The sequence below is a fragment of the Perissodus microlepis genome, chromosome 20 (assembly GCF_051167445.1).
Source record: "Perissodus microlepis isolate ML-2025 ecotype Zambia chromosome 20, ASM5116744v1, whole genome shotgun sequence".
NCBI lineage: Eukaryota > Metazoa > Chordata > Actinopteri > Cichliformes > Cichlidae > Perissodus > Perissodus microlepis.
In genome coordinates this window covers 6,862,860-6,888,218 of record NC_140480.1, presented here as the reverse complement: position 1 = coordinate 6,888,218, position 25,359 = coordinate 6,862,860, and the positions used below count along the sequence as shown (strand labels likewise).

The window sequence follows — 25,359 nt, the reverse complement described above, 5'->3', positions numbered from 1 at the left end:
TTTTGTTTTTTTGTAGCTCTGGTCAGCTTTTTAATAAAACAACTGGGGTCCTAGCATCCCCCATGTTCTTTATACACACTGGCACACACTGCTTTTCCCCAACAACAACTTAATTTAATAGCAGCGCTCTGAAGTAAATACAGCCTATAACTTTACTGCTGCTGATGAGTAATGCTAATGAACTAGTCTGGGAAGTGCTAAAGCATTTTCCTGTAATTTGACAAGCATATGTTGTGGAAAAAAACAAAAGTAAACTTAACGAAATTTTAAAAATGTAGATAATGTTGACGATTCTTCATAATTGCCTCTCAGCAAGGCCATTAAACTTTTAGCGAAAAAGTGCTTGTAGTTATTCTTAGCCGCCAGAAGTCTCTGGGTTTATCTGTTGACGCACGGCTGCTTCCGACTCAGATACTTTGTTGTTTGAAATGATGACAAACAAGACATCAATGTAGAAAATGGAGCTGCACTATCTACTTACTGCTTATCTGGCTCAGTTAGATTGCTGCCTTAAATTCTACTCTCAGATTTCAGCTTCAATTGTAATAACTTTGTAACAAATCTGAGTGTATGATTGATGTATAATAAAATAAATTATCTTTTCACTACCAAATGCCTTAACTTTAGTGGAAAAGATTTACATAAAATGTTGCAGTTCATTAACAGCTGAAAAACAGCCCGATGCCTGGATGGTTATCAGTTTATGTCAGGGAAGAAAGATTTTGCTAAGCCAAATATCAATATTATTATAACTAAGAAGCTCATCATTCAAAAACTGAAATGACCTTTAAATAAAAAGTCTTCCTAAAATCCTAAATGATAAAACACATAATGTAGCAAAGGGAAGGACAGCTGTTTACTTACTATGTGTAGAATCATTAATATCTACTTACAGAAACTGATATTTCAGATCAGATTCTGTAACAGTGAAATATCTGGCCTTTTGCTGTTAAATGCTTCACTCTGTTAATGAGCCGGTTACTAACTTTGCATGTAGTCTAGTCCTGGGTGGGGGATTTTCCCTGAAAACAGCTGCTTCCTCTGTTTAAAAACATCGATCAGAGCTGTGAGACAGAAAAAATAAATGCAGCTGAAATCCAAAACAACAGCTAGAAGTTGTTATAAATGTTAGGATGGAGTAAAACCGCAGAGCTGGGTGATTATGTGACCTATTTTGCGTGCAAACAGTACTATGAAATTTTTTTATTGTCTCCCTTTTTGAATTTTTTTTATAAGGTAATGATTAAATTTGTTGGTAGATAAAATGGAATGAGCTGAGAGGAACTTTCAGTTAGAGGGGGATCCTAACAAACTAAAGTCGGGAAGTTTACCACTTTGATGTAATGCAGCATTTACTTTCAATTTTATCATCTTGTTCAGGTCAGGATCCATCTCCATTAAGTGTTACATGCTCAGACACGACAGCTACAGGCTTTGAATTGTAGTAGCCTGCTATGCCTTGTACCCAGGGGAAATTTTCAATCTTAGGTGAGATCCCATCAATTTTCACAACATAGCAGAAATGAAAAAAACAAAAACAAAGCAAAACACAAAACAAGATAAAAAAAAAAAGTTGCTTTAAAAAAAAAAAAAACCCAATAAAAACAACTTTGCAACAGATTTAAGGACATAATTTTGTTTGCCCAAACACATTTTAGCTTAACATGCTATTGTCCCAGCATTTCCTTAAATGTAGTCATATCATCAGCCTCAATCAGAGAGCACTTTTGACAAATATACTTAATCAATCAGCCGTTTTTTGTTTTGGGTTTGAGTTGAACCAAATAATCACACATCAGAGTCAGCGCTAATCCATTTTCTATTTTAAAACGTCCTGTTGGAAAGTCATGAACTAGTACAGTCTGTAATGGTTCTACTTAGCTGGACAGTGTCACTTTGCAGACACTGGGACGGTAAATAAAATGACCATTATTCTCTGAACATGATTTGGGGTAAGAGCATGTCTCAGTAATAGCGTGTTTAGTTCTTAATCAACTCAGTGGGCCCACTTTTTACAGTGAATGCTGCATTTTGGAGAAGCGGTACATTCTGTTTGTACTCCCACACATTTGGCTGTCACAAACAGAGCTACACAGTGCAGATGGTATGAACCCTCGGGAGCCAAATCAGCAATCAGAAAGCGCACTTATTGATTTGCTGTAACACAAGCTATACAAAAAGCAGCTCAGAGGGAACGACTGAGGCAACCGGAGAGTCTAGCGGAGGGTACGTCTGTCTTCAAATGAGCGTAGGTTCACAAAAGCAAATGTGAAAGAGTGCACACACTCTTTCACAGAGTGCACACACTCTTTAACAGAGAAGACAAGCAGACGCCATCCTCTTTATTTTTTCTGTTCATTTTAAGCCACACACTTGCTTTCTGCGAGAGCTCAACTAACAACTGCTTCCTTTGCATTTGACACAAGTTGCCAAGTTGCGTGTTGTATAAATGGCAAAGCTTTCGTGTAATCTCTAAACTTTGATTTCAAACTGTTTTCTTGCACATCAGACTATTTCCAAGCTTTATTTGCGAGTGAAAAGGTGGTCTGTAAACTTTTTTGTTGTTGAATTGTTTGAAATGTGATACTTTTCACTAAATCTGTCTACATCTTAATCAAATGCACACCTTCCTGTTGACTTTAAAAGGAGGCTATTGAGCTTTTGTAGTTTCATCTCTCACAGAGAACAGACTTCACTGTTGCACTTTGGAATAGCTGCAGGGCTGAGACTGAGTACCCAGTCATTGATAACGACTGTAATAACAAACTGTGGCAAACAATCTATCCAAGTCTTCTTCACATGTGTTACGACCACATGTTTTCATTTTCTTGAGAAACAGCTCTTGTGCAGGTTGTGTTCCAGATACTTACAAGCACCATGTTTTTACCAAGATTGGGCTAAACACATTGACTGCGCACAGCAAACACAAACATTTATCTCTGTATGCGTTTCAAACACGCAGGGCTTACTGGCTCTGTCTGAAGCGTGACTGTAGCTCACTAATTAATGTTTATTTGATCTGTAACAGTAACGACAACGCGTTGCAGTTTTACTGGAAATTAGATCTTGGCCAGACGGCAATTTTTCCTAACTTTGTGCTTCTTGCCTGGCCAACACCGGTTCAGACGTTTTGTGCAGGAATAATAATTTTACACTCTTCAATCTCTTCAGGCTTCATAGGACACTCATTATGTTGAGTTTATGGTGTTTGTCTGAATATATAGTGAGTTTTACTATACCCGTTTTATTAGACTCACACTGTGCCTCACAAAAAGCAGTGCAGGACCAGTGGTCACTGTATACAGTCAAACATTGCAATGAAGGAAAAATGGCACAATTACTGCCTGTAAACTATTTGTATGTACTAATTTGAGAAAATATTGTTACTTAGATTTAACATAAAAAAATAGGTTTTGGTAATGTTACTCTGTCCTGTTTTAATTTAAAATGTAAATAAAAATGTAATATAATTTATCTTGTTTTAATGGTGCAGACAAATGACCCGTGTAGTGTCTGTAAGTGTTTTTTCAATTTGCCTTTTCATTATATGTTGTTTACAGTGGATAAACAAGCTATAATTTGAAGAATTACCAAACATGGGGGAAAAGGAAAAATTAACAATGGCTTTTATTTAATTGAGCCCTGATGACATCTTTCAGCTTACAGCTGGCTGGAAACACTTCTGGTAGACAGTCAGCTCATACACATTAGACTAATGCGTCTGAAAGAAAAGGTAATGTTGAGAAAATGGCAAGCAGACTTGTTCATTATTTGGCATTTAACTTTAGGTGGATAGTTTTCTAATTGCATTAGGAATCCCATTAGCTTCCACATCCAATAATCTCTTCTCAGTGAAACCGTGTCTCGAACTTGGCGGCAGCTTGATGACTACATTTTCTTTTAAAAGCTTTTGTCGATTTAAAGACAAGCGAGTGTCAAGTTTCACTGGGGATGAAAAGAGTGTTGGATGCTACAGGTTGTACAGGCTCACAATCACATGTTGGTCAGTTTTGCTTCATTCTTGACCCTGAAAATGTATTTTTATTACTCACAAACAACAAAGCTATTTTGTAGCTTGAGCAGAGAGTGGAGCACATTAGCTAATATTCATATGTAGCATCGCTACGGAACTGATGGACGGGTGGCGTCATTAGTGTCATATTGTTCAAGAGAGCCACAGTGGAGTAAGAAAATTCGATTAGGGTGGTGCAAAAGGGTTATCTACGCAGCTTCTCTTTTGGCTGGACTGCATGCAATAAATTAAAAGTGTGTGTGTTTGACACAGGTGTGACCATGAAGCTGATGGATGAGGTCGCTGGCATTGTGGCAGCTCGTCACTGCAATACCAATATTGTCACTGCCTCAGTGGATGCCATCAATTTCCATCGCAAGATCAAGAAAGGTGAGGATAACACAGAGAATACACTCATACTTTTAAATCTCTGATACTTACAAATATCCAGAGATGCAGGGAGATATTTCTGCATGATTATTGCTTTTTTTTGTCTTGTCCATTTGCTTTACCAAGAGGAATGCTGCAAAACATTTTCTCTCCTTTTGACCAGAGATGATAAAATGGAAACTCTAAAGCGTTTTTCAATTTAGCCTCTGGTGGTGCTGTTTTAAATCAACTAAGCCAACGTTAACAGCTGTCACACGGTTGCTATCCAAGGCCAACTGTGTTTTGTAGAGCTGCCACTACATCTGGAAACACACACCACTGTTAATAATGACCTAACTATTTTCCATTACCAAACTTTGTCTATTTATACTGTATTTGCTGTAAGCGCCTCACAGTCTGAAAGGTTCAGATGAACAAATTCTAAGCCTCTAAATACCTTTATCCATGTAGCCTTTGATATTTCAGTTGGAAAATGTGTCCAGTCGAACACTGGAGTGCAGAATTTATTGCCAGGACTTCCTGGATAAACGAGCTTATCCAAAGTCCTTCAGGGACAGTCATAATAAAAGCAATTCTAAGAAGGCAGGAACATAGTCTCCCAAAAAAGGCACACATAACAGACATACGTATGATACATGTCTGACAATACAGTATAACTGCAACCTCCTCAGTTCACTTCAGGGTTGTGATCTATCTTGCATGTTACAGCCTCATTATCTTCTGTCTGTGCTGTTAGCTGTTCCACCAACTCGCACAGTTTGTTATTTTGTCATTTTGTGGAATTTTAACACCTCTGAAGTGACTGTGTCTTTTCAAAGAGACTTGTGCCAGTGGAACCAAAATACTAGTGCACTCCTAGGGCTGGTGAATGGATTGTGTCGGGGGGGGGGGCATCTGGCATCAACATGTGGCAAATCAAAAATGCATCTGAAATAAGGGAGCTACTAAGAGCATCTTTAGTGTCTGTTATCTGTTGATGTACTAAACATAATGTTCATATTGTTAGGTTATGATTTGAAAACAACAGACCAGCTACATCTCTGCAACCCCATTGAGTAATTAATAGTTTTACAGCTTAGCATAAGTGTACAAGGTCAGCTATGCAGTATATGTGCTTTTAAATACAACTTTCATGCAGCAACATTTGCTCAGTTCACTGTTTTTCCAACAGTTTGAACTATACAGACAGAGTGGCAGGATGTGAAGGAGTTGGGACCTTTAAAACATTTAAAACCTCCTTTCAGGGGTGTGAGGACCAGAAAACTGAACAGCACAGAGTGGTGGAGATCCATGACCACATCTTTCATCTGCCCCTAGTTGCTTCACTTGCTACCTTCATCTGTCCTCACAGTTCAGTTAGTGCTGACATGATTTCCCCTGGCTCCACTGTGACTTAGGGGTTATGTCACTTCTACAGTTCTCATTTTTGCTCTAGCTGGTCAGGCAAAAAAAAAAAAAGTTAAGTTTAGGGAAATAATGGAAATAAGTATCAAAACAAAAAGGATCCTAAAAAACAGCCACTAGCTTTGTCGACTCTACCTCTGGATTTATTTTGTCATTTTATTTTTATGCATTTTCATCTTGCTGCTGTTTCTTTTGCCAGTTGAATTGCTCCCAACTGTTTGGTGCTAGCATTTCAACCTTTGCCACATAAATATATAAAGGAACAAACAAATGTCTTGTTAAGGTCCTGGTCACTAAGTGCCAGACATCTGGATAGCTTAATTTTAATTGTGGTAATACAGTAGAAAAATTACAAAAATTTACCTAGTTGTGATACCCGAGAGGACGGTGGACTTTTCACTTTAAGCACCATAGATAAGAACTGATTTGAACTGCCTCAGAGGTCCACCTTCAAAAGAAGACAGAAGACACAAAGAACACCAGAATTATAGAAAAAAAAAAAAGCAGACTTAATAATTCAAATATTGAGGCACTGATGAGGATGCACTGGTGATAATATACTAGTCAATAATGTACCATAGGAGGGTTCAGGCAGGGGTCTTTTCTGTGATCCATTATAGCAAAACAACCAGAGATACAAATAATGAGAAGAAAGGCATGAAACTTCAAAAGGTTGGATGAAAGGACATTTCAGAGACAGGGACTGGAGCGCTGATGGTGAGAGTGAAAATGTGATACAGAAGAAAAAATAAAAGGACCAGTGTGTCATCGTGAGTGGTCACAATGTTGTTCTTGTTTATTAAGTGTACATTTCATTTCATTGAAAGCATTATTTGTTAAAACCCCGACATTTCCATGTACTGTTTAGCTAAAGAAAAAAAAAAGACCTGTGGAAAGACACTCAAATGTGTTTTTGTCTTCAGTGCTATTTGTTAGTCAGTGAAAAGACTAATAGAAAAGCCTAGACTCCATCCATCCATCCATCTTCATCCGCTAAAATAACAAATCTGTTGTTGCGTGGTATTACATTACATGCACACAGCACTGAGCCTGCACATGGACTGGGTACCTTCATCAAAGCAGATTAGCTTTATCAGCTCTTCAGACATGGGACTCTGTCAGTTGTTTTGGTTGGCTGACCTCCAATGCTGCACAAGTCAAGAGCTACATTCTGCATTAATCTGAAGGTCTTCAAAATCACCCATCATCAAGCCTCATTTTTGTGTAATGTCACTGAGCAGAGGTTGTTTCACTGAGCCTAATAAATCTTAGTAAGAGATAGTTTATCTAAATGAGACTTGACACATGGGAGCATTAAAAAAAGCCTCTAAAGGTCAGTCGACAAGAGAGAAATGAAATGGTTTAAATTTGTGGTCTCGGTTGTCAGGTATGCTGAAAAGACCTCACCGCAGTTACAGCACGTTATTATCTGTTTAAAGTTCTTTACCCATATGGATTTTCATGATCACCTTGTTGCCATTTCCTAAATATCTCAGCATCCAAGGTTACTGAATGTGTGATAATGATAGCGTAATAGTCATCTTAACATATATAAAAATCTACAAAGTTGAATTTTCTCAACTTGATTAAAGACCTTGTGCATATTGTTGGATTAAACATTACAGAAACTTAAAAGTGATTTTGGTAATTAATAATACTGTTAATTTAAGGCAGCTGTGGCTTAAACCTTGTATTTGGTGGTGATAATCAATTTGTTAAGCTCCGTATATCATTAGAATTCTTGTTGTTTGTAATTTAAGATTTTGGACATTTTTTGCATGTCATAAACTTTGACTGTGTTATTTTCTCATGTGTGCCTACGCTGAACCTGTGTGCAGTTTTGCATTTCTTTGCCGTCTCCATTTTTTTTCTTTTTACCCTCAGTACTTCAGTTCTAGGCTGCATCACAGAAAACCATAATCAAAACAAACACAAAAAGTTTGTTTGTTAAAGCCTTAAAAACTGCTTTATAAATGTAGTCTCGTTGTTCCTGTGTGTGTTTTCTTTCCACACGCTCTGGGCTTCCTCTCACACTTCAAAGACATTCATGTTAGGGTAACTAGCTATTCTAAATTGGCCCTAGGTTCGAATGTGAGCGTGAATGCTTGTCTGTCTCTTGGTGTCAGCCAAGTGATAGCCTGACAGCCTATCTAGGGTGTACATGGCCTCTCAACCTGTCACAGCTGGGATATGCTCCAGGCCCCTGTGATCCTGAATTGGATAAGAGGGTGGATGGATGGATGGGTTAGGGTAACAAACCTGGGTTTACTGCAAAAAGCCTAATTATTGACTCTATAAGCATATCTTTTGACAACAGAGGCTTACTTGTCAAGAAAACCGAACTCATACCCATGAATTTTGCAGAGTATCCTGCATGAATACGAGATCTGTAACTGAACAACTGTCAAGTCTAATTCTGGTAGAATTCTTGTATTGTTGTCATCGTGTCAGAGTGCTTTGCAGCTCATACACTGATAAAAGCCTTTCCCCCCCTTTTTTTATGTGCATCATTTATTATTTCGGACTTTGACTATTTTATAAGATCTCACTCATATACTTGCGATCTGTTCCTGACTGCAGGAGTAACACCTTCTTTCCTTGTCTCTATGGCAACTGCAGTAATATTACAGTACAGGCACATCAAAGAGAATAATGAAATACATCAACAATGATCTGTAATATTATTTGATGACTTTTTTTCCCACCTCGCTGCAGTGACAAAAGCAGGAGAGAGCACATTTTTGAGTGAAAGACAGTTGGTTGATTAGATATCTGAGAAAGTGCAGCTTCAATATTACTTCAGCGTGAGCTTTTAGCCAGAGGTCGCCGGCCTGTCTCGAAAAGTCCATGATGCAACAATGTGATAGAGACTGCAAGACCAGAGCTGAAATCTTCCTCTGCTGGTTTATTATATAGATCATATTCAGTGTAATTAAAGCTATTTAGTATGAGTTTACTTACATTATTCAGTATTTTGATGTAGCGGTTGGAATGCTGTGTTTTTGTGAAAACCTGATGCCTTGTGCAACTTCTTTTTTTCACCTTTATAAGACTAAGTGAAGCCTTAAAATAACTGCTATGTCTGAGAAATAGTAGAAAATGTTATGGTAAATATCAAAAAATGAAAATGTCTCTAAATGGCAACATATTTAGGTTTTACTTTAAAACACTGAAAATCAGAGTGCTCAATATCCTTTTCCTCTTCTTCCCAAGGGTGTGTGGTGACGGTGACGGGACGACTCACATTTGTCAGTAACAAATCAATGGAGATTGAGGTGTTGGTAGACGCGTCCTCAATGGTGGAGGCAGAGAAGGGGAAATATCGTGCTGTCTCAGCTTTCTTCACCTTCATCTCCCTGGACAAGGACAATAAGCCCCTGCCTGTCCCTGCCCTTAAGGTTGGTATCGTCCAATCTCCTTCTAAAGTCTGCCTGTCTTTTAAAACCTTGATACATAATTTGTGATGTTATACATTATTTTATATTCATATCCCTTAGTACAGAGTAATTACATTCACAAACACTGACAGTCAAGTCTGTTTTTTTACAGTATTGTAATGGAAAATAATCAAGGCATGGATTTTATTGCCTTTTTGCTGCAATATCATCTTTTAAAGGCTAGTTATTTTTAGCTCGGTCTCTTCTAACTGCTGATAACATTTCCATTAGTAATTTTTCTTTATCGTGACATGTGAAAGGGCCATTACAAGACTGAATCAATGGAGCCTTCATATATAGAAAATGTTGAGTTGGGTCAGACTGATCTTTGATCCAAAACCACTGTAAAATTTTCCAGATAGCCGAAAAAAATGACAAATATGAAAAAGTATACTAATACTTTTAAGATTATATATTAAAGACTGTCTTCACAGACATGGTTTTTGGAAAGCTCAAAGATACTGCCCATTGTTTAGGAATTCAACATGTCAGACTCTTTAGAAAGCATTCAAATCCTCGTAGTGTTTGGGTATTATCCTTCAGCAGTGAGCAGGGCTGAATGATATTATTCCCACAAGATCTCCGAGATGAGTATCTCTGGGATGAGTATGCCTGACTCAGCACTTACTGCCAGCAAGCAAAGACTGCATGCTTACCTGCAGACAGGAGAGAGATGCCTGCTGTTTGTTCAGGCTCTCCAACACATAACGATCCAAACCTTGTTTTTATGCAAACACCGAGCTCATGCGCCATCTGTTTAAGTCATTAATATTAATGAGAAGCTATCTTTTTGCAATTTTACACAAGCGAGGAGCTTTTAAAACCATATTCTAAACAAAGCAATGCAGTTTGTGTTAAGGTTCACATTATTTTTAAGTGCCATGATTAAGATTTTCACTCCATATTTTGTAACTGAGCAATTCAAATTCTACTTAATGTTTTGTTTGAGTTGTTGTTGTTGTTGTTATTAATGATGTACTGCACTCCATTTTCTTGATTTGGTAGCTTTGCAACAATGACATGAGATGGGTGGGCAGTTTCAAATTTGGGTTAGGGTCATTATTCCCTCAAGTGCACACTTGTACAAATTTCATAGAGTTTACACCAGAACTTATAATTAAACTAGAAGTATTTGTAGAATACTGAAAAAAAGACAAAGGCAATAATACTAGCAACAGAAGAACAAAGAAGAAAACAAATAGTATGATAATAAGTACAAATAGAAATAATAAATCTTTGATTTTTGAAAATAACACATGTATTCTACAAAAATGCATTTTAACTCCCCCCTGCATGACAGTAGTGCATGACACTATGTCCTTCCATGTTTCAAGTACCATGAGCGTGTAATAAGAAATTTGCAGGAAGAAAGCTGCTGTGGTTGAGAGTGAAGCGTGAAAAAGGATTGTTATAGGTATGTTGTCATGCCACAAGTGCAGCAGTGACTCATTTGACCATCAGGTCACAGTTGAAGGTGCAGTGTTAGCCTTTATAAACCACAGCACATTTATTCAAGACTTCTCTGATGATGCCCCTGCAGATAGAAGTGTTCATCAAATGCATGTCGCCTTTGGTTGGCCTTTTCAAAAGTGTCTGTCAGTCCCCTGATTTCCATTTCACAAAACCTGCATTTGGTTTGCCCATTGTCTGCCTCTCCCTCCATGCATTCATTACCTGGTTTTCTGCCTCACGTAAGCTGCTCATTGCTTTTGTTTTAATAGGAGGGAATTGTAGCAGTTATTAGACTCATTGTAGTTTCTATTCAGACCTCAATTTTATCAAAAGAGAGGCTAAAATAATCTCCTGGTGATTTTAATAATTCATCCTCAACACTATAAATGGAAATCTAAATGGAGCCTAGGCTGCCAGGGATCTGATGTAGCTTGTCAAATAAACAAGGGCAGGGCAAAAGAGAAACGTGTGTGTGAATGAGTTATGAAGAAAGTGCATGTACACAAACACGAGTCCTTTGTGTGCAGGTCTGCATGTGTTAGAATGAGCATTGCCTGTGAATGTGCACATGCATGGAACAGATCATTGAGCACAAATGCGTGCATGTTTATTTATATGAGGAGGACAAGGCTCGATCGGTGCTATTTCTGGCTTTATGACTATTTACTGGGGGCATAAGCATGAGATGAGATTGACTCTGACTCTACTGATGGCAGTAAACCTTTTCATAATTGTTGGTCTTTGGTGTGTACACGAGAAACGTCATGTGCAGGAAATAAGGTTCAACACGTCAGTCCAATTAACACCCAAATTTTCCCTAACAGGAGAGATGGGACCGTGGGAGTTGGAAAGACAATAAACAGATCAAAAAGCAAAAAAAGCATCGTAAGTCAGATGATTGTGAGCAGAACAAATCAAAATGGAAGGATGTGGAAGCGAAATGTTTTTGTGTATTTGGCCTCCACATCCTTACATTTTGGCCACATAAAAGGTCTTGTGCAAAAGTCTTGATTCCCCCCTCATTTCTTTATATTCTGCTTCCAAAGAGCCAGACTTGTAATTTTTAAAATAGTGTTGAGTAATAAACGTAGGCCGACCGTTTTTAGAGGAATTAATTTTTTTTTGGTAATTTAATACTGACCTGTGAATCAGTCATAATCGACATAATAAAGCATTTTGTCTACACACACCAAACTAAATAGCAAATATTTTATTTTAAATGATATCTTTAGGCACAAAAACATATCATTTGTTTCCAGTTCTTTTGTTGAATCAGTATCTCTAAAATACTAACGATTATACAGTCCCAATCAAAAGTTTAAGACCACTTGAAAAATGGCAAAAAATCATATTTTGCATGGTTGGATCTTAACAAGGTTCCAAGTAGACCTTGAACATGCATTAAGAAGAAATGGGAGTGAGACAAAACATTTTTTCGAGCATGCAATTTATTGAAAACTGAAACAGCTGACCAAGCTTAGGACCACATGCCATTAAAAGGTCAAATCTGTGCAAAAATCTTGATTCTTTGTCATTTTCTGTCAGGTCACACTGTCATGACCTTCGGATGGCAAAGGCAAAAAAAAAAAAAAGTTCACTTTTTGAACATGGTCGGGTTGATGAACTGCAAAAGCTTTGGGACCTGTACCATTTGAGAGGGATAAAATAGTATTTTGGCACTAACATGCTAATTCCCCAAATATTATTAGCATTAGTGTGCTGTGTGTCCTTAAAAAATCTGGGGAAACTGCAAAAGTGGAAAACAAAGGAAATAGGAGAGGAGCAAGATGCCTCTGTCTAATGTTCAGTGAAGCCTCATCAAAAATGGTCTCAGTGAAAGGGTGGCTGTCAAGAAGCCCCTGTTAAGGAAGAAAAACAGGGAGAAAAGGCTGTATGCAAAATTAAAAGAACAGAACTGAAAATCAGTGGCAACTAGGGATGGGTATCGTTTAGGTTTTATCCGATACCGGTGCCAAACCGGTACTTTTGAAACGGTGCCGGTGCTTAAACGGTGCTCGAACCGGTGCTTAAAGAATGAAGAACACAAAATTGGTCCAAAAACCTCTCATGTTCAGCTGTTTTTTTGTAAAAAGATAACAATGTTAGCCTTTTCTGCAGCTATGGGGCATATATGGTATCACTCTTGGCTGGAAGCAGTGCTTAATCAATGGAAAAAACACAAACTTTGTCCAAAAACCTCTCATGTTTAACTGTTTTCCACTTTTTCTTTGGTCATTTTAGCCTTTTTGGCCAGGGTGAAGGGAGTATCTGCCATTAAACAAGAAGACAGCCGCATGTAGCTACGACGGTGTTTGCTAGTTCACCTTACATGCATTAATGTAATAACGTGGTTAGCCTACTCAACGTAAATTACACACGAACAACATTAAGCTACTCACGCAGAGAAGAACAGCTGCTGCTGCCATCATCATCCTCATCATTTCTGCTACACTGGCAGGGCTAGGGGCCAGGACTCTATTCTTCGGGTTTTTGGGGGATGTTGCTAACTCCGGGTCCGATAACTGGCACCACACCCGCAGTAGATGCGCTCGGTGTGAGGTCTCGCAGCAAGCTATCAAATACGGTGCATTTCTCGGCTTTTAAAAAAACGCTATGCGTCGCCAGGTGTTTCATCGGATTTGAGGTATTACCTCCTTTGCACAGTATCACCTTAAAGCACTTGTTGCAGGCTGCTGAGTTTGCATATTTTGCTGTGAAATACAGCCAGACTTTTGACCGCTTCGCCTTGGGCATTTTAATCTGTAGCTCTGCTCTAAAAGAACGTACGTACCTGGACCCGCCTACTATCCTCGGAAACGTAAAATGATTGGCTAGAATCTAAAGTGTATCACAGCTCAGGAAAAAAAAGCACCGAAATAAAGCACCGAAATGTGCGCTGCTTTTCGGTCTGGTTACTACCGTTTATGTCAGAACCGGTGCCATCATGGCACCGGATACCGGTACCCATCCCTAGTGGCAACAGTTCTTATTGAGTGAAAAATATAAATCTGAAATTTTTGGGTCCAGTCGTCATCAGTGTCTTTGGAGGAGATACTATAATCAGTGACTACAACACATACAACATCCAAATAAGAATGTCCTTCGAGAAGACTAGAGAACTATTTCTGTAGACTAGTTTAAAAAATTGAAAGAACTCTTGTGTTCAGGCTGTGTAGAAATATAGGTGTCGTACCAAACAATGACTTTCAAGCCTGTTAGAATTGTACAAACTCTATTTTTGCCTTATGTACATGTACATTTGCCTGTTTCAGTAAATCGTTGCACCTATTGCCAGGTTTACCTAGCAAAGCATAAAGAAACAAGGACTGGCTCAAGACTTTTGCATGGTACTTTGCAAAATAGTATCATCAGCTATTTCCCAGAAATAGTAAGCCGTGGTATTTACTGTCTCTGTGTTAAAGATCCTCCAGAGAATTAAAACCTTTTCTTCTGAGCTAGCATGAAAGTGTGATTACACAAAACGTGTCTGACAGTTAGCAGTTAGTTTGGCACAAAGAGTGGAAACCTTGAAGCAGCCACCCTGGCTCTGACTAAACATAACAAAAGCTATCTACCAATGCTCAACAGTGGGACAGATTGTGTTATTACTCGGTGTTACTTAGACTGCTACTTCAAGAGTCCTCAAAGTCACTGTATCAGCTAAAAATACTCCTGTACGTGACCACAACTTAATGTGACCTTTAGAGATGGGTAATTTTGTTACCCATGAACAGTGCAATGCTTGTTGTTTTTAACCTTTTCACTGAAGTAAAAAAAAAAAAAAAAGCTTGTTTGGCTTGGCATAAAATTTAATTAAGCTTCATTTCCCCAAATACTAAACTTGCTTCCTCTTATACCTTTAGTCTTCTAATACCCCATAGCCCTTTTCATCAGGGAATACTGGAAATCCTTATAAAACAAACAAACTTGTTTCTCTCTTACTTATTCTGGCTGTGTATTATTTTGCCAGGAATGATGCAAATGAGTAAACTTTTCTGCATGCAAGTAGAATAAGACTGCATGTACTGTTACATAAATTGAGTTACTTTAAGGCACTCTGATAAAATGGACTGGCTGCTGTAAGTCTTTAAAATGTATGACAAAGACACCCAAGTGTGCGCTTTCAGAACTAAATAATAACAATACCTTGACTAAATCTATTTGTCTTTCATAGAGACCTTCCATGTTTATGGAAACCTATACCTCTGTCATTTTTTTCCGTCTCTGCTGAAGTTGTTGATCTTTTTCAGTAGGTAAAGGCTATAAAAAAGAACTACAACTAGAGTCTTTTAAAATCGTCTGTTCTGTGGACATAAAATGTAGAAAGCACACTGGTAGCATGAGACGTTAACTGCGGACCATTCAAACCAAGACGTTCCATCTTCTTGGGACAGCATATATATATATATACATATATATATATATATATGTATATATATATGTGCTAACATGTATGAGCTGGACTGCTTATGCAGCCTTGTTTTTATCTCTCCAGCGCACCTGTCGTCACTGTCATTTGCACCAAAGCAGGTGAAACTGATTCACAATGGTTTATGAATTAGTACCCTTGTTTAACTGACTTTATGTTATACTGTGACCATCTGGTATTCCCCTAGTCTTATTGAGCAGTGTCTATTACAAGATTGCATTTCACCTCTCTTTTGTCTCTCTGATTCTTTTTGTTCTCCGTTCTCCGTTTGTTAAAAAACAAACAAACAAAAACCAAGAAAAAAAGGTGATTCTCCCTGCTTCTCTTTTATGTTTATAATGCAATTGTCTCTTTTTTTGTCCTTTTTTAGTACTGCTGAAATTTAAACTGAAAACACTACTGAAAGCTCAAACCATCACTTATTATAATTTCATGGCAGCTTTTGCCCCAGTTGAGCTCTATAAATAGTCTGATCGACATGACTTCTGCTATTTTTGACTGCAGGTGCTTTCCCTCCCATTTTCCCTTCCTTGATTTCTTGCCAATGAGCTCAGTGCAATCACTATTTTTAGATTTTTCAGTTTCAGCTCACTAGGGAGTTAGGGACGGTGGGAGTGTGTGTATGTGTAGCTGGGCTGTCACTAATGTTAGCATACTGTGGGTTATGCTGAAGTGGGGCATGAGGACAGCAGGCGCACAGAGGATAGTGGGGAATGCCTTGCCTATCTATAACAGTAATCTTGAAAATGAATTACTGAAATATAGTGTATATACATGCTAGGCCAGGATTTTGATCAAAACAGCAAGCACAAAAAATGCATTGTTAGTAAAAATACAGTATTAATAGGTCCATTCATCCCTGCTGAACAAAGAAAAGCTTTGTGTCTTTGTGTATGTGTGTTTTTCTTTATTGCATATCTCCATTTATTGATTTAAGTATTGTTTCACTATATCTCTCTTATTCTTGCCTTCTTGCTCCATCTTTCCTCTGATTTTTCCTTCTTCCTTCTATTCCATCTCCCTCCTTCCTCGCTGGCAAAGACTCAGCTGGCCTCCCTTGACACGAAAACAAGCCTGGTCGTCATGGCAACCTCATGTAGTTCACATGAAGTGATGCTCGTTTATTTTTAGATACCTCCCATTTAAGACAATCAGAAACGTGTTAACGGGTACACCCGTTAAACTTAACGCCCAGATCATGCCTGCATCTGTTAGGCACTGCTAAATGTGCACATCAGGGGGTTATCATTCTACGCCATACACTAAATATTGTGTATTCACAGCTCGAACTAAATTCTCTTCAGTTCAGTGAAACCCAGTTTTCTCTTTGACAGTACAGGATTTAGATATTTTTTTGTTAAAGTTAGTCAACTTTTATTACTTTCCGATAAACATCTGTCTGTCAGCAGCACCCAAAAGAAGATTAAAAGGGTAATAAGTTTTGTCTGTGATGTTGTATTGTCATGTTGTTGCCTTAATTTGAGATCAAATTCAAAATTAGATACTAAATCATAATGAAAAAGTATAATTTTGTTATATTTAGAAAGAGTAATTTAGCATATTTATGATATGAGTCTTAATAAAAAAGAACAAAATTCAGTACTTGTATTTTAGTGCTTTTAAATTTTCCTTTCAGAAAATCTTTGATAGAGATCAGTGTCACTTCTAATTTTCTTGTAACTGCAAATTACTTGTTCTTTAAATTAAATTACAAACCCTTTTGCAAAGTATGCAAATGTAATGCAGTATTTAAACTGCTACATAAGCAACAACTGATCATTTTCAGATCTAAAATTGTCATCAGAGTGAATTTGAAAAAAATGATATGAAAAAATTAATTTTTTGTTGTATTTTCCCTCAAAGTTACCTGATCAATCTTTCATACTACAGTAGAAAGTTCAGTATAATTTCTGTCAGCTATCTTACATTAGTAAACTGCTGAAAAATAGGATCCAACTGAGGCTGTATACTTCAGACTCTTCATTGCTGTTGCTAAAGCTGCGATGAAGCCCATAAGAACTTGGCATGTCTGTATTATCAGATAGCTGCAGTGAAAAAACTCAAAGCATTTATGACTAAATGAAAAGATCCACTGGAAGAGCTCCTTTCACCATCCAGAAGAGCCTGGCTGATATAAAAGGATTCATTTTATGACTAGAAATGAAATACCTTTCAGCTTTGTCTAAAATGTCATCCTTTGTGCATACCTCTCGGTCCCTCTATCACACACAGATATATAGGTTAGTATCCAGGCTCATTCTAGTCCAGATGGCTATTATTTGTCTTGTGCTGGCTGTTTACAGCTTTGTGCTACCTTTACACAGTGACATTTGCCAGTGCCACTGATGCCCCTTGCCCACTCTAATAACAGCTCGCGCCAACACAACAGAACCCACCTGGCATTTTGCTGGCATTGTCTGAGCAAATCTCCTTTACATGTATTGTCCCTGTTCCACATTTACACCGTATTGGTTTTTCATGCTCCATTCAGCTGTCCACCTAGTGGATTTAATTAACAACAGGTGAAACATCTGTCCTGGCTGTTTGACCCAATCAGCCAAAGTTCTGGGCTCTGATGTTATCTCACTGGAAGATTTTGAGAGTAATTCTTCTTTTTCCTCTTCTTCTTCATCTTCTGGGCTTGTAACATCAGATCATCTGCCTCCATCTTACCCTAACCTTAGTATCATCTTCATCATGTTTCATCTGATCATATCTATATATGCAGATAAACAGCATGGGTCAAGAAATGTCAGCCTGTTAAGTCATTGATGATCAAGACTAATATTGGATGAGTTTTCAGTGAGCACCAACACAAGGACAAACTGTTATGCTGAACAAAATGATGATTTAACAGTCACAATCACATTTTTTGTTTGTTCAATACTTTGATTTATGAACAGAATACAGGGAGTGCAGAATTATTAGGCAAGTTGTATTTTTGAGGAATAATTTTATTATTGAACAACAACCATGTTCTCAATGAACCCAAAAAACTCATTAATATCAAAGCTGAATGTTTTTGGAAGTAGTTTTTAGTTTGTTTTTAGTTTTAGCTATTTTAGGGGGATATCTGTGTGTGCAGGTGACTATTACTGTGCATAATTATTAGGCAACTTAACAAAAAACAAATATATACCCATTTCAATTATTTATTTTTACCAGTGAAACCAATATAACATCTCCACATTCACAAATATACATTTCTGACATTCAAAAACAAAACAAAAACAAATCAGCGACCAATATAGCCACCTTTCTTTGCAAGGACACTCAAAAGCCTGCCATCCATGGATTCTGTCAGTGTTTTGATCTGTTCACCATCAACATTGCGTGCAGCAGCAACCACAGCCTCCCAGACACTGTTCAGAGAGGTGTACTGTTTTCCCTCCTTGTAAATCTCACATTTGATGATGGACCACAGGTTCTCAATGGGGTTCAGATCAGGTGAACAAGGTGGCCATGTCATTAGTTTTTCTTCTTTTATACCCTTTCTTGCCAGCCACGCTGTGGAGTACTTGGACGCGTGTGATGGAGCATTGTCCTGCATGAAAATCATGTTTTTCTTGAAGGATGCAGACTTCTTCCTGTACCACTGCTTGAAGAAGGTGTCTTCCAGAAACTGGCAGTAGGACTGGGAGTTGAGCTTGACTCCATCCTCAACCCGAAAAGGCCCCACAAGCTCATCTTTGATGATACCAGCCCAAACCAGTACTCCACCTCCACCTTGCTGGCGTCTGAGTCGGACTGGAGCTCTCTGCCCTTTACCAATCCAGCCACGGGCCCATCCATCTGGCCCATCAAGACTCACTCTCATGTCATCAGTCCATAAAACCTTAGAAAAACCAGTCTTGAGATATTTCTTGGCCCAGTCTTGACGTTTCAGCTTGTGTGTCTTGTTCAGTGGTGGTCGTCTTTCAGCCTTTCTTACCTTGGCCATGTCTCTGAGTATTGCACACCTTGTGCTTTTGGGCACTCCAGTGATGTTGCAGCTCTGAAATATGGCCAAACTGGTGGCAAGTGGCATCTTGGCAGCTGCACGCTTGACTTTTCTCAGTTCATGGGCAGTTATTTTGCGCCTTGGTTTTTCCACACGCTTCTTGCGACCCTGTTGACTATTTTGAATGAAACGCTTGATTGTTCGATGATCACGCTTCAGAAGCTTTGCAATTTTGAGACTGCTGCATCCCTCTGCAAGATATCTCACTATTTTTGACTTTTCTGAGCCCGTCAAATCCTTCTTTTGACCCATTTTGCCAAAGGAAAGGAAGTTGCCTAATAATTATGCACACCTGATATAGGGTGTTGATGTCATTAGACCACACCCCTTCTCATTACAGAGATGCACATCACCTAAATTGCTTAATTGGTAGTAGGCTTTCGAGCCTATACAGCTTGGAGTAAGACAACATGCATGAAGAGGATGATGTGGACAAAATACTCATTTGCCTAATAATTCTGCACTCACTGTAGATGGGAATTTAGGGACAGCCCTGTTAACCTTTTTTTTTTTTTAGCATTTAGTTTACCAAAAACCAAAAACAAGCTTCTTGTAAGTCCGTAGACACTGAATCAGCTAGGGTCAGCTATCATTCTTATTGTAAAGATAAATAACCTTGATTAAACATGAAATGGTTCAGTTTACCCGAATGTCAATACATGTAGTGATTGTCACTTGACACTGCTGGAGTATAGGCATTTGCCTTAAATACAATATAACAAGCATGCTGGTTTTTGCAAGGATATTTCTGCTTTATTTCTGTAGTGAAGACAAATTTCTTAAGAACACAACAAGGACCTTAATAAGAAAATGAATTGCCTCATTGAGTTATGCAAATGTAATTAACATAATGGTTAACATACGCACGACACACGTAACCTGTGGTAATGTGTGTAGATGGATGTGCACCGGCCATGTGTGCATATTATTATTATTAGTAATATTATTATTGTAATTATTGACTATTAAGTAATAAGGCTAAAAAAACAAGGTTTGAACAGTGATCAGGAATTTGTTTTTACTGGATGGGTGAGCTGAATGTATAAATTGGTGTCTGGAAATATAAATCAATTATTCAATAACAAAATATTCATGTAATTAGTTCAAATCAATTTCAAGCTGTGTAGGAAAAATTGCACGTTAAAAATGTTTTATAATAATTATTATTTTATTTTAACAACCTTTGGTATGTTAATAGTCAAAGCTTACATAAATCTCTTCTTCAGCCAGACAGCGAAGCTCACATTTTTCCTGCCAGAATCATTTTTAGCTGTCATTGTCAGACAGTCTGCAGCTATGATTCATCAGCAGCAGTAAGGTATACAGTTTCGTTTTGCTGTTTGTTAACTCATCTCAAACCGTACATCGATATGGTTTCAAAAAGAGTGATTTTTACTATTTACTAGTACAATTTTTATTCTTTAAAAAAGTTAAATAAAATATATTAATTAATTTTTTTTAATTAATTTGATGTCCTTACGGTTCTGTCTGATCATAAACAGTCTCACCATGTAAACATTTTTTCTTTTGCTTTGATATCATGGCTGCAGTTTTTCATACTTAAATAAATAAACAATAATGTCTTTGGATTGTTCCAGCCTGTTCAAGAAGGATGATTTATAAGCCTCTAATTGGTGTTAGGATCCTAAATCACCTTGTTGGGGGTTATTTCAGTAATGCTATAATGCAGCTCCCTGCACAGCTCAAAGTGTTAACTAGATAGAGCAAGATGCCTCTGTCTCATTAATGCACTTAATGAATTGTTAGGCTAGGCAATAGATTGTCCACAGAGTTGGACAAAAGGAATTATGACATTATAGGTCATGTTTGTGTATTTGTCTGCCTTCCAACATTGCAACAGGCAACCATTTGTAACCACCTTTATAATAAACTGTATAACAGTGAGGAAGGAAACACCATTTAACTGAGTAACTGTGACTTGAAAATTAAATATATGTCAGTATATTTGTCTTATGTGAAGAAAATGAATAACCACTAAATAAAAAATTATTTGTATATATGGGGGCCCATATTTACAAATACTTCATTAAATGAATAGAAATGAAATTCATTGGTTATAGAGTATGCTAATAGATATTTAACAGATACGTCAGAAATAAGCCCAGCATCACATTTACGACCTGTCCAGGGTTTACCCTGCGCCTCGCCCTATGGTGGCTGGGATAGACTTGGAGATGGTAGAATACAAAAAAAGATAATATGCTAAATTTTTGCCAACACAGAGATACCAGTTAAGATGCTACAGATGCCGCTGGAGCATCTGTACATTTAACAGTTAGTTAATGTACAGACACTTAAATATAGTAAACTTTGCAATGTATTTTTTTAATAAAGGAGCAGAACGTTGTGTGCATAAGTTCTGCTTATAATCATTTTATTTACTCTGGTAGTTCTTCATTTTCATTTTTTACTGCTGACGGCTGCGTTTAACTATTTTATTTTATTTGTGGTCCTTAACTCGAATTTTGTTTTAATTGTGCTTACTTATGTCTAATAATTAAATTTTTAATAATGCAACTTAAGTCATGCTTTTTTCAACTATAAAGAAATGGATTACATAAAGTTTTGCTAGAACATTTCAAAACCTTCTAATTATGTCATTGCATTATAGAAAGATAATCATACTACAGTAGTAACAGTAGTAGTAATAGTAGTATTTTTAGTAGTAAAATACAGACCTTGAACTTTGTAAAACATGGGAAAATTTGATGCAAAAATAAAAAATGGGATCAGCATTGTTCAACAGTGTATGCATGCATATATGAGGTCATTACAATCACAGTGCACTGCATTTGGTTGCTGTTTGGGGTGTAAAGCAATGGCTAAGCTTGTTTAGAGTTGATCTGACCCACCCTGCCTGATTCTGTAACTCACAGTCTGTAACCCATCTCAATCCAGTTAGAACTTCATCACACCAGTAATCACTTATATAAATACACATACCTTATATAATTATAAATCATTTTATTTGTGTATTTAATTTTTTTTTCACTTTAGGTGAATAGGCAGCCTATTCACCTACCTGTGTAGATATTCTGACTGAACAGAATCACGTTTACATTTTACATTATGTACAGAACCACAGTATGTGGTTTTTAGCAGGCATTAAATATGTGAATATGTAAGATACGTAAGCAATCATTTTTATGGTCATGACTTGTCAGTTCCTTGGTTATATTACATGACGCCCAGATATTGTATGTTATATGTGTCTATATTATTTTTCTGAAAAACTTGTTCTTTCCCCCTCTCTCTCTCTTTTCAAACTCAATGAACTGGAATTATCCATTACTTTCAGTTGAATGGCAAAAGCAAAACTGACTGAGCAGTATGTTGACTGTTATATAACTGCCATACAACAAACACACCAATATTACAGCTGTATGCTCCTGAACCTGTTCTACAGATAAGATATTCCCACTGGTGTTGTGTTTGTAGCTCAGTGCCACTGTTTTAATATTATCGTCACATTTGAGTAATGACCCCCTTGGGCTTGTCCTCGGCATTATGTTTTGTCATGTTTGTTACCACCCTGCTCTCTCCTTAAATTTAAGGTGCCATCTGTCAGTTTTGCACCCTGTTTGTGTGAGTGGCAGGTGCTCTTGAATCTGCCAACCACCTGGTGTGTACGCAGCAAAGAGCCTCCATCAGAACATGTCATTAGCTCTAACAGTACGCTTTATATATGAAATACAAACATGTTCACGTACCCTGCTTTGTTACAGCGCTTTGAAGATAAGGAAAGGAGAAATCAGTCAGCACCTTCAAGGAAAGTGTGACATGGTCACTGGTGGTGGTATTGTTGCAAATCATAAGGTTGGCCAACAGTCAAATTAAACTGTACAGAATATCGAGTGCTTACTCCTATAAACCAGCAGCCACATTTAGCTTCAAAACAAACAACTGCACAGAATTAAACAGTAAAAATGATTCATAACAGCTGTAAATCTATAGAGTGTTTCCAGATGCCTGCAGCATCAATAATACTGCACTGGCACTGTGCATAGAACACACTATCATGGAAATGTGCGGTCAAGGTTGGTCAAGAGAAGGTTTGATGAGATGATGACATGAGTTGAGAGGCTAACACTCACCACACATTACCGGAATTGCCCTTTTAAGTACTTCTACTGCTTATTTACTTAATTATCAGGTTGTGTCTAACCTTGTGAGTAGATGTTGTTACTATGACCAGAAAATGGATTCATGAACCTGATCAGCTGACTCATCACCATTCTTCAGTCTTGCCATTAGTGTTGCATTAATATAAAATGTGTTGCTGGCGATAAATGCATTCACACACCTTTAAAATGCAGAAATTTCATATGTGGCAATGTCCTGCATATGTCACATGTGGTTTCACTCAACTTCACTTTTATGTAGTCTTCTTCATATATTTTGTATATCATGCTGGGTCCTTACAAGCCTAGAGTCAGACGCATTTGTTCTATATTTCACCTAGAAGATGAATGGCAATTTCAGCAGCACTGTCAAGTCAATTAGATCAGAGCTTCATGCCCACGGTTAATATAATAATTAGAGGGGAAACATTCCAGTGTGTAGATGATAAATGTGTCTGGAAACAAATATTTTTGTCTATTTTCTTTTCCTCTAGGTTGAAGGCGAGGATGAGCAGAGACGTTTTGACGAGGGGAAAGTACGTTACCTCCAAAATAAAGAAAAAAGACTGTCAGATAAGACGCGCGGGCAGTGACGCTGCCACTCAGAATTTAACACCTGCAGCAACAATACAATAACCCCACACAATATGTAGTATGAAGAAAACAAAGTAAACATTTTCTGCTTTATGATTATTGCTTTCTCTTGAACCTGAACCTGTGATTTTTTTCCCCTGTGCTACACCAAAGTATCCACATATACTGTATATGTATGTAAGAGTACATAATTTATTTTGGAGAGAATTTTAATGACGTATGAAGACTGTTTTTTTTTCCGATCACTGTCTCCTGTCTCTGTGTAGAAGAGTACTATTTTGTTTGTGGAAGATCTGAAGACTTAATTATCATGTCAGTTTAAAGTGATAATCTGAGCACAAGGAAACTGATGAATAAGCGAGTGAGTAATAATGAATAAAAGATCCAAGTGCTAGTCTGGGGCTCTCGCCTTGTGTCCTTGCTAGTTTGATGATGGTGATGTCATTGTCTTGGGCATGCCTTGGCACAGAGGGCACACGCTATCCATCTTTTCAGCACTGTGTCTTTCACAGAGAAATCAGGGGAGCTTGGGGGTTTTGACTCAACTTGCATCTCTCCCACATCACCCCCTCCCACTTCCTCTCTGCTCTCACCCTGCTTTGCCCGTCTATCACACTATGCCTTACCACACTCTCTTTTCCCTCTTCTCATTACGACCTCTTCTCATCCAATTCCATTCTCCCATAATGTTGCTTTCTTGCTCCTGAGTTTCTCTTTATTTACCTGTCTGTCTCCCTTGTTGCCTCTTGTACCCATATTGTTCTCTTTGTCTCCAGATGACATTTGAGGCTTCATCATTGTCTGATAAACAAACTGAACTGGATAAAAAAAAATGTCTCTATTAGTGTCTTTCCATGTGTCCTTTGTAAGTGCGTGTGTGCACAAGGTAAAATCAGAAAGATAAATCGGGCCAGTGAGAAATCAATATTACCATGGCCATGGCTATATGGCCATGCCAAGACTGAACACTGTGATCATTAACCAGCCATAAATACCATGGTATTATATTTCTTTTTTTTCTTTTGCATTTTATTTCATTTTAGACCAGAATCAGATTCATCAAGAGGTGTAGGTAGGGCTGCGCACTGGACGACAGGGACTAATTTTGGATCAAAACCAAAGTGAAACTGAAGATTATTAAAGTCCAATGTGGAAGCTCAGACAGTGACAAAAGTCTAAACATTTGTAAATTTTATTTTCTTTGGACCTTTATTCCTCCTCATACTGCCTTTCTGACATGGACAGAAAATGATTTGTCATTGGATCATGAAGGTTATTGTTATTTTTTTCCTCTGTCCCTCCAGCCAGCAGAGTATGTGTGCTTTTCATTTCCCCCATGAAAATAAAGTTAGGCCCAAGCTGCACTGGGGGCTATATCTATTTTTAACCCTAGTTATGCAGAAGCATCTTGTGAGAGGAGGCGAGCACAGGAAGGGAGAAGACGATACAGTGAGACAGTATGCATGTCATATGGTAAGACGAGACTTCTGAGAAATATG

The 25,359-nt window shown here is 37.8% G+C and overlaps 1 protein-coding gene across 3 annotated transcripts in view; it reads left to right on the top strand.

Annotated features, from left to right (window-relative positions):
* Positions 1-24,254, top strand: part of acot7 (acyl-CoA thioesterase 7) — a 52,062-nt gene extending 27,808 nt beyond the window's left edge. For all 3 annotated transcript variants that reach the window (XM_084918233.1, XM_084918232.1, XM_084918234.1), the window contains 3 exons: positions 4,286-4,402; positions 9,020-9,204; positions 23,761-24,254. In XM_084918233.1, the coding sequence (XP_084774359.1) occupies positions 4,286-4,402; positions 9,020-9,204; positions 23,761-23,859 (401 nt within the window). In that variant the 3' untranslated portion in view covers positions 23,860-24,254. The remainder of the gene's footprint in view (positions 1-4,285; positions 4,403-9,019; positions 9,205-23,760) is intronic.
* Positions 24,255-25,359: the final 1,105 nt, after the last annotated feature.